We start from the raw sequence: 18,734 nt of genomic DNA on the forward strand, positions 1-18,734 counted from the left end.
TCATGTATTTTTCAAATGGCAAAATTCAATTAAAACATACACTAGCTGCAAGAAAATACTTCAGGAAAAATTCAGAGAGAGCATCCGGAGGGCATTTAAGGCTCGGCGCGTTGCTCCCCCCTCCAACCCCGGCTCCGTTTGGCTCTTGAAAAGCAGCCAGGCTGGCTCAGGGATGCACAGGGATGCACCGGGATGCGCCTTGTCCTGGGAAGGGATGGTTGGATGAGGCGAGGGAAAGGAGCTTTTCAGCCCAACCAACCCACGTGCAAAAGCCAGGCTTGCACGAACGCGAGCCCCTCAACCGTGTTGACTCGTCAGGGTTTATTTCACGCCCCCACCGCCACAGCGGAGAGCAGGATCCGGCCCTAATTGCATCGAGCTGAGACACACCAAGAAAGCAAAAGTCCCTGAGAGATCGATGCCAGTAACCGAAGCCCGGGGCCGAGGGGAGAGGGTGAGCGCTGCCACAACCCTCTCCCAAGGCCACCCGATCCCTCCACACCCCGCAGCGACGGAGAGGCATTTCCAGCTCCCGACCCTGCCGGCGTGGGATCGATAGCTGCAACCGGCACCGGGGAGAGACAAGAAGCTCTGCCCGCTCGGGGCGGTATCTCAAACCCTGCCTGCGAGGAGGGGAAGCTTGGCTGGTCCTCACGCTCTCCTAGATGGGACAAATTGGGACTGAATTATTAATAGCTGCTGCAGACTGTCTGGCTGCTGCCTCTGCGGGAGCATCTCTGATTTAGGGCAGAGCTGGGGAGAGCCGCGGTGCCCATCCTTTGCCCCTGCCACGGGCTTCGGCTCGGCACAGCCTTCCATTGGGCACAGCATCCCGCATCCAGCACCGCTCTGGCCCCAAAAGACCGGAGCAAGAGCAATAACCTGACTGCAAGGGCCGGGGTAGGCGCAACCCAGGGCCAGGCTCTGTCTAGACATTTCCTTCAGGGAGTGGGGAGATGGCAGCAATTAACAACCTGTTTGTTATTTTCCCTATCTGGCATTTATTGCCCCGATAAAACCCACTCTTAATTCCAGCTTGACTCTTTTCACAGCTCTCCTGGCTTGGTTGTTATTGCACTAGGCTTGCCTTGAGTGATTTGTGAAGGCAGTAATACAGTGCCGGTACTCAGGGGGTGGAATATTAGACACACCAATTAGCTATCTGTGCATAAATTCCCATTTACCTGCTTATCGCAAGCGTATTTGCCTTGCTCGCTTCCTCCATCTGCTTTTTCCTCCACCCTAATTCCCCCCCCATCGCTGGAATTCTTAATCGAGACAAAAAAGCAGCTAATGTGACCTCTGACATGACGTAATGCAGCCCGAAACGTCTGCTCTGGCTCTTCGCAGCCAGACAGAAAGCAGGCGCTGCGCATAGCAAAGAGAAAGCCTGGCTTCCCCGCGCCCGCGGCCAGACTCCCCGGCTCTGGATGGAGATTTTGGGATGGGAGGATGGATCATTCCTGCCTGAGCTCTGTGTGCCGGTGGGGAGCAACAGGCACGGGGCGGAGGAAACCTCCCGTCGGTGATACAGCAGGAGGGAAGGGCTGGGGATGGCTGGGATGGCACGGGGCTGAGGGGGTGGTTATTGCAGGCTCTGAAAAAATTGCTCTGAAAAATCTCATTTCAAGACAAAAGTTCTGAATTAAAGAAAAAAAAAAAAATTAAACCCTGCAGTCCTGAAAAAAAAAACACCTTGATGCATGCATGTGTTATTGCCCAAGAAAACGCAATACAGAGAAGCGTGGAAAATGTTGTGGCCAAAAGCCCAAATCTGAGTTTCCCTGTGGTTTTACACGGGGAAATGTAACGTTACCGGGTAAACCATTCCCAAGCCAGCTGGGAGACCTCGCGGAGAGCAGGTACCTGCGGCCCAGCTGGGACATCAGGACTCCGAAATTCATGGAAATGGGGATGGGGCCAGTTCCCATTTAGTTCGTTGCTCCAGGCACCTGTGCCAAATTCTTCTCTACCTTTATATTTTTGGAGCTTACAAATGGAGAGCGAATTCACCAAGGCGTCATTTGCCATTTTGCACTGAAATACCTTTTTTTTTTAAATCCAACTATGGGAAAAAAATATCCCAGGCTGCGTCTTTCTGTCCTGTGCCTTGCCTTGAAGTAGACAAAATGAGTTTCGCTGGAGAACCGCATTCACAACACGTGGTGCAAAATCACGGTGAGCTGGGGGACAGGGATGGGCCGCAATCAAATGTCACGTCCCCAAAACCCTGGGAGAAATGTGGCCCAAACCACAGCCCACAGCAGGCACCGACCGTCCCGGCTGCTCCCATCCCTGCACATCCCCCAGGATCCTGAGCCGGGTCCTTGCTGTTGGAGAAGGACGAGAGCGGCCGAAGGGCTGTAACGCCGTGATCCTCTCCAGCTCGCCTTATTGCCATCGTCCCAAATAGGTTGTGGGGCAGCTCGGATTTGTTTGTTTTATCCCTGTGATTGCTAAACGACGCCAGCCCTGGCACAAGCAAATCACAGTCCATCGACTTCAAAGGGCCGGGCCAGGCGGGGCTGGTACCCAGAGGCACATCTGCCCCCATTAGCCAGGATGCCGCCAGCATCTTTTTCCCCCCAATGGACAATCAGAATATGCAGAGCCAGGCAGACCCATGTATTTCCCTCCCAGTGGGAGGGAAATTTTTAATTATTTTAATTTTTCGCCCCCTTGGCAAGGGCAAAGCTGATGGGTCTTTCGCACCTGAGACGAGGCGCAGGTTGCCCTGAGATGTTATTTACAGCTTGCAAGATAATTAACATCTGGAGAGGGAGTCTCATCTCCTGCCATCTGTCACTTGTAATGAAGCTACGGAGGACGCAGGTGAGAGACACGGCCAGGCAGTACCTGCCCATCCCGGCGCTTCGGTGCCTGCCAGCCCGGACCCGCGCTCAGGAGCCAGGCTTTGCCTAGGAAGAAGGACAGCTTTGACGCCATCGTCCCCACTGCTACCTGACCAAAAGGGACAGGTTTGGCCTTGCTCCAGACCTGGCACTTCGCTGGCTCCGACGCGGCAGCGACGGGCAGCGGTGGGACAAAGAGCTGCCCCCCTCCAAATCAGACACCGGCAGCAAGACCAAACTCCAGCCCTGGGGATGGCGTTTCCATTTTTCTTATAAACCGGGGAAGGCATGAGATAATTGCAGCGATGCTGGGAGCGTCGTTATCTTCTGGAAAGCGACGGGTGGCGATGCAAGGGGATCCTGCAGGAACCCGCCCGGAGCAGGGTTTGGGAAGAGTCAGCTTCAAGGAAGGGAAGGGAGTGAGCAGGGGGGATGCTGCTTGCTTTTCAGCTGTCACGGTTTGGATGGGGTGGGTTTCCATGATTTTACTGGATAATTGTCGTGTACATAATGGAAAAAGGTGACTTGCCCATTTGGACACTGCGAGAGGAAATGGGAAACACTGACGTCCCCTTCTTCATCCCCGGCTCTCACGGAGCGCCGGCAGACAGCCCTCCACGCACACCTCCCCAGGGCACCACCACGCCACAAATGCTCCTCTAACCCTGTGCAAAAATAGCGCATTACAAACGATCCTGCCACATTCAGGCAGGAGGCAAAACAGGTCGGAAGAAATCGCTAACAACCCTCAGAAAAGAAAAAAATAAAGAAGAAGAAGAAAAAGCCCAAGAAAAAAGCAAGTGAAGGCACAAAAACCTCCGAGGGACCTGGGCAGCGCTGGATCATTTGCACACTGCGGATCTATACCGTCTGTATTAAATGCAAAAGCAGAGCAGCAGAAAAGCCCTACATCAATGCCGCATTCGGGTGGAGATTTTTAAATGCACGACAGGCCAAGTTACAGCTCCCCGAGCAGCCATAACTCAGCCTGCTTGGACATGTGTAGCGTTGAGTTTGGCTGTACACGCTGCTGACTGTAATGACTTCAGGCTGGATCCTGCATTCCGGTTGCATCGCCCTGTCTCCGAGCAAGGCTGGCTCCCAAGGCGGCACCGTCCAAACCCTCGCGAGCCCATCCCTGCTCATTAAGCTGGGGAAATGCCAGGTTTTTGGTGGGAGGCTTGACTATGGTGGGCCTGGATAGGTGGCTTGGTGTAACTTTCCCCATCCTCCTGGATTTATTGAGGAGAGGAGGGTAGAGATGCGGTCAGGACATGATCATCCCCACTCCAGCCACAAATTTGGAGCAACCTTCATGGGATGGATGAAGGCTGTTAGAAAAAAGCCTGGCTCAGCGGGGACACTGGGTACCTCCTTCTGCCATGACCTGCCCCAGGCTGCAGGTCAAAAGGTGGAGGCACTGCTGGACCATCAGCATCCCACCCTGGCGTCCATCACCAGAAGTCTCCCCAAAACAGCCCGTTCCTCCCCGTTTTTCACACTGACCTCCTCGCTTGGCTGATGCCACGCACAGGATGAAGAGGGGGGTGGAAACCTCAATGCCAAAGGTGCAAAATGCAACACAGAGAGAGAACCTCAACCATGCCAGGGGCGAAGAGAGCCGATGGACCCTCTGGTCTGCCTCCAGGGAAGCCCTCAAATCCCTTCAAGGAGCCATCGGCACAGCCTGGCCCTTTGGGAACTGTTAGGGGCTTTTTCCTACAGCCAAGGGAAAAGTGCTCAGAGTAAGAGAATTTGGGGAGTTCAAGCAAAAAACTCCAGGTGAGGGAGGCGATGAGAAGCAAGCAAAGCAGATTTGTCAATTCAATTTCAGTTTCATTTTGATACCTAACAAAGAGCGAGTCAAACCAAATTCTGAAGCAAAGCACAACAGAACCACAAGGAAAAGTCCTTTTTTTTCCCTTTCCTGACTCTTCACCCCATTCGGGTTTTGGCCGAAAAGCTCTGGCAGTTTCACAAGTTTTGGTCACCTCAAGCAAAACAGACATTTGGCAAAGGAACTTTCCAGGCAATCTTTTTTTTTTTTTCTGCTGTTGGAGCCATAAAAGCCTGAAAGAGGCAGGACAAGACTGAGCTCATGGTCCTCCTTTGCCCCGGTGATGGGCTGATGGACGGGGTCGATCCATGACGTTACCTCTGGCCATGCACCTTTTTAACCAGTCAACACCCAACAGCAAAACCCACCCCAAGTTAGAGCAAACCGCAAAAAAAAAAATCCTCATCCGGAGTCAACGACAAACTCGTTTAGCTGAACTTCATGTTTTAGTTCCAGCACAGTCTGGACTCAGGCCAAGACATGGAGCTGAAATGGCCTCGGGAGCGCTGACGGATGCTCTCCAGCTGTCGGAGGAGAGGTGGTTGATATCCAGCCTTGCCCTCTGGGAGTTCTCTGCCGTCTCCAGCCTCGTGGGGTAGGAGACAGGACTCTTTTCTGGGTGATGGGACAGGGGTCTAAGGGACGTGTTAAAACAGTCTGGTCCTCTGAGTGATGGAAAAATGCATTCCTACCACCAGGGCCCCAAGAGATGCTTGGGAAGGAAATATGCCCGTGTCTTGCTCCACACAGCTGGGAGGAGGCTGATTCCCAACCTGGAGAAAGACGCTGGTGGTGGGCACCACTTGGTGCACCTCTTGCCACCTTTGACCTCGCCAGGATGGACCATGGGGAAGCTTCTCTCTGCTGTAAGGGGCAACTGGGCCCAAAGCAGCTGGTTGGAGACAGCCATGTGCAGGACACGACAGCATCATCTCCATCGCCCGCTGCCATGTCCGGCGTCTGCACACCAGCAACCCCCAGGAATAACAAGAAAATGCCAACCCAGAGCGAAAATGCCAACCCAGAGCGAAAATGCTCCCCAAGGAAAGCATGCCACAGCCAGCACCCCCACAACCCCATTGCTTAACGCCATCCTGGAAGGTGACGAGTGGGGATGAGGCCCTTGCCTGGCTCTGCCCCAAACCCAGGGTACCACCATCCCCCGGTGCAGCCCAGCCCCGCGCAGGGTTTGGTTGGACACAGACCTGCACAGAAAGCTCAGCTGGAGACAGTACCCACCAAATCGCCCCTACTAAAAGCAACATCAGATGTTAAAATGCTGCAGGAATAGGTTCGGTGCCAGGCTGCTGTCACCGGTCTCTGCAGCTCCGGTCCCCACGGGGAGGGATGAAGTGGGGACAGGAGCTTTTGGTGAAATTTCTGCTTGTTTTGAGCGCTGCCTGGGGCTGACCCGGCCCCGTGGCCCATGTCGCCTGGCCCCCCACAACCTCCGCGGCCCCGATGGGTGCAGGCAGGAGGGAGAGGGGCTGGGGGTGCCTCCGGGGATGTGCTCGGCCCTGGGCGGCCAGGCAGGGGTGGGCAGACCCCTCCGCGGCGCGAGTGCCGGCCGCAGCCCTGCCGACCACGGGGTAAAAAAATAATATATCATCTCAGTTGCCACAGCAACGAGCAGCTGAGGCAGCCTGCCTTAAACTTCAGAGCCCACCAAGAAGGAGACGCTTTCCCCATCCCCGCTGCCTGCACGGGTTTCTCCTCCTTGTCGCCTGCGGGGGACGGGGGGGTTAAGCACTTAGGACCCCAAAAGCCAGCCTGCACCCACAAATATCTCACTTCTCATGAAGGCATCCCAAGAAGGGGGGGGGCCATGCATGAGCTGCTGGGTTTGCCCGCTCAGCCCTGCTGCCTGCCCGCGCCTGGATTTGATCCTCAGCTGGAGGGTGTTGCTCATCCCAATGCACCCCGAGCATCCCATGGCATCCCCCGGATGGAATGCTGCCACTGGCGACCCGCTGGGGTGGCAGGTGCCCTTTCTTGTCCCCAAACGCCGACGTGCCCCGAGGCCGGCAGACGGCCCTGGGTTTGCAGGTCTGTGTTGCCTCCAAGGCAAAGCCCGTGAAAATTTCCTCTTAAGCAGCCAGCAGCACAACAGGGGAAGGGACTCAGAGCCCGGCTCTGCCAGGAGAGAATCTGGGCTTTTAATTATTTATGCTTCACCTCCGTGCTATGGTGATGAGAGACAGATCAGACAGAGAGACACAGCCAGATAGCGGAGAGAATTCTGCAGCCCGCTTCCCCAGAGAGGCCATTTATATGACTCAGGTGAGCCGGAGGGCTACCAACCCCTGCCCGAATCCTGCCCCACACCTCTTCCCCTTGGAAAAGCACCTTCTCATCAGCATCCCCTGGCTCTCGCCTCTACCACTGCTTTCCCAGAGGGTTTGTCCCCAGGACCAAAGGGCTGGGGAAGAGCTGCCACCCGCCACAGCTGTTTGAAGCTCCCCGGGGATCTTGTCATGCTGGATGGGGACCGGCTGTATCCGCCTGCCAGTGGGATGGCTGTGGCACAGCCACCGTGACCACTGTGTCCAGCTTTGAGACCACAAAACTAATTCTTCTCTGTAAGGGAGTCCGACGCCGAGGAACTGCTGTTCAGGGTACAGGGTGGCATCATCGAGCCATGGAGGCTCACAAGGATGCTTTGCGGTGGGGTGTCCCCTCACCCAGGGATCCCCATCTCCAGCAGGTTTTGCTTTGGGGATGGATACTGGACGGGCTTTAATTGAGCAGAACGAATTCAGCAAAGCAATAAGACCCGGTCCCGTGCTCCCTTCTGCCCTCGAGGTCCACGAACAGGAGCTGGCGCTGCCAGCATGGAGCCCACCCATCTCCCATCGGGATGCACCCAGCCTGCCTCCCATGTGGGCTGCTCCCGATGCCAAACTGGGAAAACCAACAGGCCATGTCCCTGGAGAGTGACACATGGGGACGGGATGGGGCGGATTCCGGCAGCGAGACTCTGCTGTCCCAGTTGGCAGCGAGCAGGCAGCAAAGGGCTGCTGCCCGCCATTGGAAAGGGGTGGTGGACCTGGGATAGAACTGAAAAGAAGGTCTCGCCGGACGGTGGGGTGAGCATCGGGCACGGCCACATCGCTGCCGCGATGGGATTTTAGGATGCTCAGCACCCTGAAGAATTGGGACCTTTCTTAGTCACAACTTTAAAGGGATAATCGGTTGGATCCATGGGTTAAATCCCCCTGGGGGTTTTCAGGGGGGAAATTCGCTTAGCAGGGTCTATGGTCAAATCCTTTAATTTCCTGGATTAGGAAGCCAGGACAGCTTGTCATTTGTCCTGCGTGGAGGAGGCGACAGAAACCTCATTGCTCGAGGTTTTTCAAGCCAACTGCAAGAGCAGTGCGGGACCGGGAGCCCCCAGCCCGGCCGCTGGCTCCCACCACGGCGGTGCCGGTTCCCCCAGCATCCCCCTCTCTGGCTGCGGGGGGAAGCGATGCTCATGAACACCAGCAAGGAAAATACTCAATATTCTTGCCCAGCTCTGCATTTTCATCTCACTTGCGCTCCTGATACTGCTTTCCCCCCTCTCCAGGGAGGAAAGGGCTTCGGGGGCGGGGGCGGGGAACAGGAGCATGGGGGTGTTGGGGCTGTAGCTGCAGGGATGCGGGTGGGTGGGCGGCCGGGATGGGAGCAGCGCAGCCGGAGGAATACATGCCAGGAAACCCAAAACGGGAGCTGGGAGAGGAAAAAAGCACGCAGGCCCCTCTCGCGAGATGGGAAGGCAGCGTAGGGACCCCAAACCTTCCCCTTGGCTCCCCCCCCCGCTACCAAAGCTTCGGGGTGCAGCATTGCCGGGGTGCAGCACGGCAGGGGCACGGTGCAGCAGCTCCCACCCACACAGCCGGGGGGGGTTTAGGGCGGTGGGACATGGCAGCAAGGGGCTGGGATGCTACAGCCAGCATCCCCCGCACTTAGCCCATGGGGCTGGCTGGGGGTAGGTGCGTACCCCCACCAGTCTCCTTGCGGCCCACGGAGGGCGAGGATGAGGATGGAGGAGAGCGGCGGGGCTGCGAGCCAGCCCGCCTGCCAGGCAGCTGCGCAGGCTGGGGGAGGATCGCTGCCTTCCCTCCCGAAGATCGCTGAGAAAAGCAACGCTGCAGTTTCTGCTCGTTGAATAGGAAAAGCAGCAGAAAGGAAAATCAGGGGCTGGCTTTTTTGTTGTTGTTTGTTGTTGTTGGCTTTTTCTTTTTTTCCCCCCATCTGACGAAGGGCTGCTCCACCCAAGAGCTACCGGGCACCAGCGTGAAGACCAGGCTTCACCATCCTCTTCTTCAGCTCATTCCCTCTTCCCCCGTGCTGTGTGGGCAGCCAGGAGGTTATTGTGTTAGTGGGGGGATTGAGCAGGGCTCGGGAGGCTGAAATCAGCCTTCACCATCTCCCGAGAAGGGCTGATTTTGCAGCGGGGCCAGCCCCGGCAGGAGAGCAGTGCCAGCCGCTCGGCCCAGGCTCTAAACCGGTCAAAGGCTTGGATTAGAGACCAGGCAGATGATCCAGGCTGCGATGGGTGATGCTGGAGGTGAGGAGGAGGAGGAGCAGGAGGAGGCAGCCTCCTCTCCAGCCCCCCGCGCTGCCCCTCGCCTCCTGCCCAGCTCTCCAGGGCAGCCCCTTCCCGTGGAAGCGGCGGCTGCCAGGAGTGAATCACCCTCCCGTCCTTCCTGCCTCGCTGCCGGACGGGGCCATCCCTGCCCTTTTCCATCTGCTCCTGCTGCAAAAGTGACCGGCACATCGGTCTCCTGCCCTGGCACAGCTCTGCCATCCCGGCACCGCCACCGAGCGCTTCCCTTCCTCCTGCATCCCAAAACCCCTCTCCTGCTTCACTCTAGGGCACAGATGGGGAGGGACTCTATCAGGAAGCGTAGTGATAGGATGAGGGGTAATGGTTTTAAACTCAAAGAGGGGAGATTCAGATTAGATATTAGGAAGAAATTTTTCACTATGAGGGTGGTGAGACACTGGAGCAGGGAAGTCACGGATGCCCCATCCCTGGAGGTGTTCAAGGCCAGGCTGGATGGGGCTTTGAGCAGCCTGGTCTAGTGGGAGGTGTCCCTGCCCAGGGCAGGGGTTTGGAACAAGATGATCTTTAAGGTCCCTTCCAACCCAAACCATTCTATGATTCTAAAACCAGCCCCTCCAGCCACGCTTTGCTGTGTCTGCCAGGACCGCTTGGATTTCGGAGATCTTCCCCAAGGAGCGCAGGGAGGAGGGCAGAGCAGAGCCGGCTGGGACCACAGTGAATCCAGCGGGCTGTGACTCTCCGCTCTGCCCATGTTATTTCATCACAACCTAGCAACGTTGGAAATGGTCATACGAATGCATGTTGCACGCCTGGGCCACACAACCGGGGTGGTTTAGCTCATATTTGGCTCAGGGGGCAGGGAAGGCGGTAGGAGCTGCCGAGTTGGGAGCAGCAGTCATGGTTGAAGGACGGGAGAGCAACAAAAGGACAGGGCTTAGAGAAACCCACACCGAGCTGCTCTCCTAGAAGCTAAAAAAGACCCTGCTAGAGGTTTTTTTTCAGTTGGATTACTTTGTAAAGCATCATTCCTTATGAAAAGCACTTAATTTTCCAGCCTGTTCGTGCCTGTGCACGGACGTGCCTCTGCACCGCAGCGCCGGCAGCGGGGTGGCAGTCGGGGACACGCGAGCGTGCCGGCTCGTCCTGACTTTTGACGCGGCCGCAAAAGGGCTTAATGCTGTAAGTCCTGTCTGAGCAGGAAGTTATTAAACTGGCATTGCAGGAGGACTTAAACAGTCACGGTGCAGAGATGGCAATGGGTAAGGATGCGATGATCCGGGATGCCATCCGGGGATTTGCCGTTCCTCGAGCGTCCTGGACTAGGGGTGGAAATTGTGCTTGGCTTGAGTCAGAGGTACCCGTGTCATCCTGGCTGACAGCGACGCACAAACGGGAGGAATAACAGCTGATCCTAATCTCTGCCGCCCTGCTATGGCCTGACCCCTGTCAACACGCGCGGGAGGTTGTGGCCGGGCAGGAAGAGGGGAGGGAGGTGGCAGAGGGGAGGGAGGTGGCAGGGAGGATGGTCGGCGTGCCCTGCCGAGAGCCAAAGCCCGCTGGAGGCTGCCAGCCCTGGGCTTTGCACGGGGGCTGTTTAGTGGGGAGAGAGGGCAGGGAGGAAAAAGAAAATGCTGCTGTAAAGAGAATTACCTCCTGCCCCAGCTGATCTCAGCCTTTGAGTCACCTCCACCCATCCCCTCCGTGTTTTCCTCCCCGTCTCTGTGCACCACTCAAGGAAAGGATGGAGGGACTGGGAAGGGATGGAGGGTGCACGGTCTCCCTGCACAAGACCCCGTGGGTACCAGGTGATGCCGCCACTGACCCCATCGGTCCCCAGCTAATGGGCAGAGGTGAGTCCTGCAGAGCCCTAAGCTCCAGCTGGGTTGCATGGCCTCAGTGGGGAAAGGGGCAGCACTTCTTCAAGGGGCCAGAAGTAGAGGAACGCTCTCTGGACTCAGGGATGACCAAAGAGGGGCTGGACACGTAGTGGGAGGCCCCGACATGCTTGGTCTGATCCCCAAAGCATTCGCTCTGCCCCGCAGCCGGGTCAGCTGTGACCCATTTCGGCTTCAGTCCGCTGCCGGCTCGTCTCGGCCATCCCAAGCCAAGGAAGGGGACACACAACCCTTTTGGGGCCACAGCGTTCCCCTTAACCCGCATCCCTCCTCCTCCCCCTTCTCCATCCGCAGCGAAAGCCCCTCCGGCAGCTCGAGGCGGGGACTAGGATGAGACTAATGCGGGAGCCCCGCAGCCTCCCCCCCCAGGCATCCGAAAAGCCAGCAGAAACCTTAAATCAAATGCAGCTAAGTACAATTGCAAAGCTGCAGGCACAGGCCTGCGAGAGCATTAAGCAGCATTATTATGGCTCGGCATACTGCCGGTAGTGACATTACCGCAACTTAAAATGTTTTGGGATCAGAACTGCAGAATCTATTCTTTCCTGTGGGTTTTGCCCGGGCCACATTTCCATTTTTCTGTAGAAAATACCTGTTTGGCTCAAACAACCTTCCGCACTTTGCTGTTCAGCTCTCCGGGGCTTTTCTTGCCTTCCTGCTCCCCATTGTATGTCAAACGCAGACGGATGCTTTGCCCTCACTGCAGCATCCTGAAGAAGGACCCACGCTGAGTCCAAACCTTTTCCTTCACCCGTCCTCGCTGCCAGGTTGTCTTTATTCGCTTCCTTTTTTCTTTTTTTCCCCAGTTCCCCTTTCTGAAGTTGAACGACACTGTGCTAATTTGCAGCCCGACTCCTCCTGAGACTATTGAGCTTAATTATATTTTTCTCGTCGTTGTTGAATGGCTTGGCTATAATTATGCCGGGAAGCGCATTACTTAGGACTAACCTGAGAAGAGCATCCCCTCCGGGGTGCTAGGGCATCGGCGGCTCCACGGAGCTGTTATTTAAGGTGCTGAACAACGGGGCCCCGCGAAGCTGGCGCTGGAGAGGAGCCCAGTGCCTGCCAAATGCCACCCGCCTCTGGGACTCATACCCCTAGCACCGACCGGGGATGTCCCTTCCTCTCACAAGCAGTCCAGCCACTAATTACAAAACCTTGGATTGCGGTAGCAGAAGGAAACCCTGGAGAGAATTAGGGTCTGTCTGCCTTGCATTGAAACTGCCATCATTGGTCGCGGAGAGCTGCAGTCGGTCCTGAGCTCCCCCTGATGCTCCACGTGCACCTATCCTCCACGTCCAGCGTCCATGCCGAAAGCCAAGGGCTGAGGACGAGCTTTCTGTCCCGCCTCTCCTGCCTGGATATTATATTTTAGTTGACCAGGACACACCAGTGGACAATTTGCCTTAGGTATCAACATTATCAACGACGAGATGGGAGCCGCTGTCTCCAGTGCATCCTTCATCCTTCCAGCGTAGCAGCAGAAAGAGTGACGCCTCTTGGATCGTATGAGGGGGGAACGAAGCACCCCATAGCACAAAGGGGACACCCTGCGCCTTCATCTCAAACGGGCTGCAAAAGGTCTCCCTCCCCAGCTACCTCCGAAAACCCGTAGCTGAGATCAACGGTAGTTTTTCCGACCTGATTCATAGCCCTTCTCGCCCATTGACTTCACACGAGCAATTTCAGCCAATGGGAGATACGAGGGGAAGGAAAGTGTTATTTCATTTTAACCGCACCGAAGAAAATTTAGGAAAATCAGTTAGTGAACCTAAAAACTATCCCTTAAATGAGCTTACTTTTCTGTGCCACAGATAACATTGTACTCTCTTCAGACTAAAACAACTTCGAGAATCCAATTTACTTGTCTTCAGTACACTATGTTTTTAGCCTACTTTCCTCAGGAAATGGGGCTTACTTATGTGATTGTGCTGTTTATATATCTATATGCCATCACTCCCACACTAATAACATTTGAACGTGTTGGCCAATTCCAACCAAATCTGACAGAGCGGTAGAGTTTTCAAAAATACTGAATCCTTACAAATTTAATGAAATACGTGGGTGGGCACATATTTTCCCCCACCAAGGGAAAGGCTGCAGAGTGAACTCAGCCGTATTATTAGACAGAAGAGAATACACAGACACACACACACAGACACACACACAGACACACACCAGTGGTGTTATAAAATCCCCTAATCTTGGTATTAGATGGGGAATATTGTACCCCTGAGCCCCAAAGCCACCCAAACGAGCATCGGGATTCCTCCGCCAAGGCACCCGCTGCCTATTTTGTGCATTTCTTCCCATTTGGACCACGCAGTTCGGTGTGGGCACTGCAGGGGAGTGTTTATTCATTTAGAAGCTTTAAAATTAAGCGGACTAATTATATGAAAGCCTTTCTAGGTGGTTCTAGGCTTGTCAAACCTTGCTCTGGTTCTGCACGCCGAGGAGAGACTGTCCCTGCAGAAACCCCCGCGAAGGGGAAGAGCTGGAGCCGAAGGACCTCAGGTTTCAGACAAAGCGTCTCTCCTCGCTCGCATTTCAAGGTCCTTGGGCATCTCCTGCGTGCAGCCGAATCGCAAACCCAAGACACCCTCCAAGACCTTGGGGTTGAGCCTGTACCCCCACCTAATCCCACCTGCCCCCCGTCTCCAGCAAAGACCAAATCCTGCCATCCTGCCCGCCCATGGCCCAATGGTCTGGCTCTTGGCTGACAGGTTTCGGGGGCTCAGCATAAGCCAGGAACTCAGGCAGCAAAACCTCCCGGGACGGATGTCATCGGGGGTCGGTAACCCAGCACTAATGCACAGTTGCATTAGTTGGAGTCCGTCTGTCCCCGGCTTGCCCGGCGAGCCATGGGCTGCGCAGCAGATCAATACAGGGCTTTTCGACACACTCCAGCAGCCCGCGCGCACCGGAGGCGATGGCTGTGCCATAAAAAGAGCAAAGCCCTGGGTTCCCGGCGCTTGCTTTTCTTCCACGTGTGTCCAGGCAAGACCAGCCGAGGTAAGACCGAGCGCAAGCGGAGGAGGGAGCCGGGCTGCAGGATGGAGACGTCAGGTTGCTCATGGAGCGTTGTCTGGTGGGACCAGGTTCAGCCCCTGACGGAGCACCCTCGAAGCTGCCGCTCATTTATTTCTTTGCATCTTCACTGATGATTAAAGGGATCCTCTGGGCGGTCCCCAGATCCCACAGCTTTTCTCCTTCTCCACGCACGGGCATGGTCACAGGCTGCACCCTCCCTCCCAGCACCGCTGAGGCTCCTCTCCAGGAGAGCTCAGGTCCATGTTACTGGTACAGGGGAGGAAGGCGTTCATGCCCTCGTGTTGCTATCATCTAATTTGATTTTTTCCCTTCTCTCTCATAATTAGAGGGTGGAACATTATATGCCAAGAGCTCATTAATGTATTTCCAACATGGGAGGGGGGGGTGTCATATCTCTTCCAACTCCCGCTCTCGTGCTTTTCTAGGACCATTACCGCCTGGGGACAGAGGATGCTCAGGTTCTCAGTCCCGGCATCCCACGGCAGGCTAGAGCTCCACATTTCCAGGATTCAGGCCTTTGTACCGAGGCGTTCGCATCCCCAGATCACAGGGAAAGATCTGGTCTTTCCGCTGCTCTGCAGTCTGTTTCCTACCTGGCAATCCAGTGGGATATTTTTTTTTTTTTCCCAAAGCTTTGACAACAATTTGGTACAACATCAGCTCGAAAACATCATCAAGCGCGAATATGCTCCCAAAGCAGGCCTGGGAGTCTCATTCACATTGCAGCTAAGTCACCGGCAGACATGCTGATAAAGATTTCAAGTGTGACTCTGCATACAAATGATCCAGAGCCAACAATTAATCCAGTGCAGGCGACGGAGGAGGAACCTGGGTTCTTCCCCTAACCCCAGCCCTTTTCCCCCAGCCTGGCTGCCACGCGTAGCACTTGCTCAGAAACCAGAAAGGAATGACCACGCTCTATCAAAGCGACCCTAAAAAGTGATACAAAGGGCCTTGAATTCGGCAGAGGAGCCTTTCCTCCTCTTGTCTGGGAGCTTGCTGCAAGTCATGAAGCTCCGGGCGCATTTTGGGACCCAGCTCGAAGTCGCTTGGGTTGGCCCTGTTTTAAGCTGGGAGTTGGACCCTATTTCAACCTAAATGAGACATGACCTCTTCTTCCCCCACCTCCTGCTGGTTTTCAGCCGGATCAGGTCACTGCTCCGAATCACTGTGCAGTTCCACGATGGCTACAGCCAGCCCGGGGAGTGGGGGTTTCTTGAGGATTGGAGGGATTATTTGGGCACCCAGATCTGCTGCTTCCTAGCAGAGCGTCAGGCAGCGCGAACCCTCCCCAAGCATCAGCTGCAGCCAGCGATTCGACTGCTTTTCCACTCAAAACCTCTTTTGGGAACAGAAATAGCTGGGAATCCTCCCAGCACAGGCCAACCCTGGGATGGTTCCTCTTGGCTATAAGTCAGGCAGAGGGTACGGGCAAACAGCCTCTCAGGAGCTCTTCTGCTAAGGGTATCAACGCGCTTATTAAAGACGCTGGGGAGAAACGGGGTAAATAACCCAGTACCTCCTAAGTGGCAGCTATCAGGTTGTGAGCCCCACACCGCGTCCCATAAGTGCAGTCCCACCACGGTGCAACCACCCCCTGCACAGGCTGCAGTGAACGCACCGCTCTGGGTGACCCTGCATGGCCTCGATGGTTGGTTCAGGAAGGTCGTGCATCCACAGCCCACTCGGAGTTAGCAGAGCGACAATTCGGCTTGGATCCACCCCATTTTGACCACCAGCCATGAAGCTTGGGCAAGCCCAGCGGCTTGGCTTTCCAGGATGTTGCCCGCCCCCACTTTGGGTCCAGATAGCACCACCGCAACGCTTGTCTGCCTCCAGCAGCTTCCCTAAAATACCCCTCCGAGCACCTCCTGCTGGAAGAAGTCTCATCCCACTTCTCCCATCAAACTGCTGCCATTGGGGGAGGACCCCAGCCGAGACGCCGCGTCGGGATGGGGACCACCTTACCTGGATGCTGCGATCTCCGCTTTCTGCTTGGCGATGGTGGCCGCCCGCTCGGCCGCCTCGACGGCCCGATCCACCTTCTCGCGGATCTTGCTGGCCCGCAGTGGGATGAGGTTCTTCCTCTTGCCGCTGACCAGGACGTTCTGCTTGTACTTGCCCTCCTCCTTGGTGCCATCGGGGAAGGTCATGCAGCCATAGCCGTGGCGCTTGTTGTTGGCCCATTCTCCCTCGTACTTCAGCCCATCCGAGCGCTGGCTCACCCCGAAGCCCGACCGCTTGTCGTTCTTCCACTCCCCGACGTAGATCTCGGTGGTGGTGGCATCGATGTCGTCTTCGATGACGGAGAGCTCGGCTTCGCCCTCGCCCAGGCTGATGGTGGAGTTGATGTCGCTGGCGGTGGAGCTGACCGTGCTCATCCCGGCTTCGCTCCGGAAAGAGCTCTGCTTGCTCCGCTGGCTGGCCAAGGAGCTCTTGGACTCGGACTTACGGAGCTTGAGCCCGCTCAGCAGCGACCGCCGGAAGATGCCCTTCTTCTTGCTCTTGAGGATCTCGGCATCGCTGTGGGCCATGAGGACGAAGCCGCCCCGGGAGACGGCAGGGCTGCCGGCCACCGCCGGCGAGGAGTCGGGGTGCAGCGCCGTGCCGTTGGTGTGCTCGCTGCGCAGGGAGTTGATGGATGTCCTCAGGGGTGACCTGATAACCGCAGCCATGCCGTAGGGAACGCTCTGCCGGACGCCGTAACCCTGGCGCATCCCTCCGACCCACTGGCCCTGGTATGTCCCTGGGAAGAGGAGACAAAAGCAAAGAGGGGTTTCATGGCATGGCATCCTGAGGACCGCTGACAGCACCAAACCCCTCCGCGAGCCCCTCGTTAGCGGGAGCAGCAAAGTGCAGCTCTGGATCCCAGTCCTATCTCCATGACAAGGATTGTAATGTCGCATTGTGGGAGGAAAAAAATAACATCTCGGTGGGATGGCAGGCATGCACTCCAGCAGAAGAATTAGAAACCAGCCCCGGCACCAGTGCGCAGGGAGCGATGCTTCGAGGAACTGCTCCTTAGAGCAACCCCTCATTTGAAAGGGAAGGGAGCGGGGAGACGGGGTTGGGGAACTGTTATCCGGGAGCAGGCTCCGATCCCGCCCGTGCTGCCGGCAGTGATCAAAGCGGATGGTATATTACAATGCATTTATTTATATACATTGCGCCTTTCATCCGGCACGTAGCGGAAGGGAGCGGCTCTATAGAAATAAAGGCCTCACGGGGAGAGATGCATTTGGTTCTTCTCCTCGGAAACGTGCCCCTGTTTGAACTCCTACATTTGCGTGGGCACTTCCTGGAGCTGCTTAACTGGTGGTTAGCGGGATGAAACGCACACGGGACCTCACCGCAGCGCTGGGAATGCAGGCACAAGAAACCCATCCAGCCCGGGAAGCCCAACAGGAGCATAACGCTTGCCCTGTGCACCGAAATGGGCGGCAGTAATCTGCCCGGGGTTTATAATCCCTTCCCCTCCCAGAGCTCGGCGATTGGCACGCTTTCTCATTTTATCCCAGCCGGTTGAACTGTGGGGCTTGTTTTTATTCTTAGGTCGGCTTAATCTTTTCTGGACTAGCTGGAGACGCAGCGATTCACTGCCCGCCTAAGCCCTCACGGGTGGATTGATGAGCCCGAGGACGGCACAGTGCCACCCCGGCCTGGCACCGGTGCTGCTGGGATGCTGCGGCCGGTCCCAGCGCGGGGCTGCCCTGCTGCATCCCGTCCCCGGCCGGCGATGCAAAAGAGCGGGACGGGCGCGGGCAGCACCTCACAGCATCGGGGCCTCCCTTCGCACCAGCCCCGCTCCCGCACACCACGCGAGTCCTAAAATAGACTGGCTGAAATAGCGAACCCTGTGGGAATCAAACCGAAACGGCCCCGCTGATTACCACCGGCTCCGCCTGATAGAGGTTTTCCATCCCCAAAGATGCTCTTTGCCCTTAGCAATCAGGTCACGATTCGTAGACGTGAGCAACCCGTCGGGTCCACCTGAGCCGGCTCTTTTGGCTGCAAAAATATTTTTCCCTGAGACCTATCCGCCTCACTGCAGCACTTTCCCTCTCAACGTTTTCCAACAGCCCAGCGGAAAGGATTATTAAAACGGGCTGTGCTGGCCACCCCCATCCCCAGCCCGGATAAACCCTACTCTCGCTGCAAGGAGCCATCCCAACCCGACAGCGACGCATCCTTTTGCTCCATTTCATTCCTCATCCCGATCCTACCCCCAGCACTCCCTTAGGGGTTTCCACCGCCTGGTCCCCGGGGCTCAGCTCTGGAAATGGGCACGTGCTGGAGCAGCTCACGCTGAGCACGGGAACGGCTTCCTGAGAGCATGAAAACAGCCCCTGGACACATTTTGGGGTGCATTTTGGGGTGCATCAGGCGTCTTATCTAATAGCCACCAGCGCTTTGCACACATCCCCTGGGGCTCACGCGTCCTTCCCAGTGCTCCGATGCAAGCGACCCCGCAAGACGCTACGTTATCTGGGTGACAGCCTTGTGCACCCCAAAAAAATGCCAGCGCCAAGCTGGAGGACCCCACAAAGACT

The 18,734-nt window shown here is 56.3% G+C and overlaps 1 protein-coding gene across 1 annotated transcript in view; it reads right to left on the reverse strand.

Moving 5' to 3' along the window:
* Positions 1-18,734, reverse strand: part of JPH3 (junctophilin 3) — a 57,796-nt gene that overhangs the window by 23,478 nt on the left and 15,584 nt on the right. The window contains exon 2 of the mRNA XM_074582738.1: positions 16,153-16,930. Within this exon, the coding sequence (XP_074438839.1) occupies positions 16,153-16,930 (778 nt within the window). The remainder of the gene's footprint in view (positions 1-16,152; positions 16,931-18,734) is intronic.

This window comes from Larus michahellis, chromosome 4 (genome assembly GCF_964199755.1).
Source record: "Larus michahellis chromosome 4, bLarMic1.1, whole genome shotgun sequence".
NCBI classification, from domain to species: domain Eukaryota; kingdom Metazoa; phylum Chordata; class Aves; order Charadriiformes; family Laridae; genus Larus; species Larus michahellis.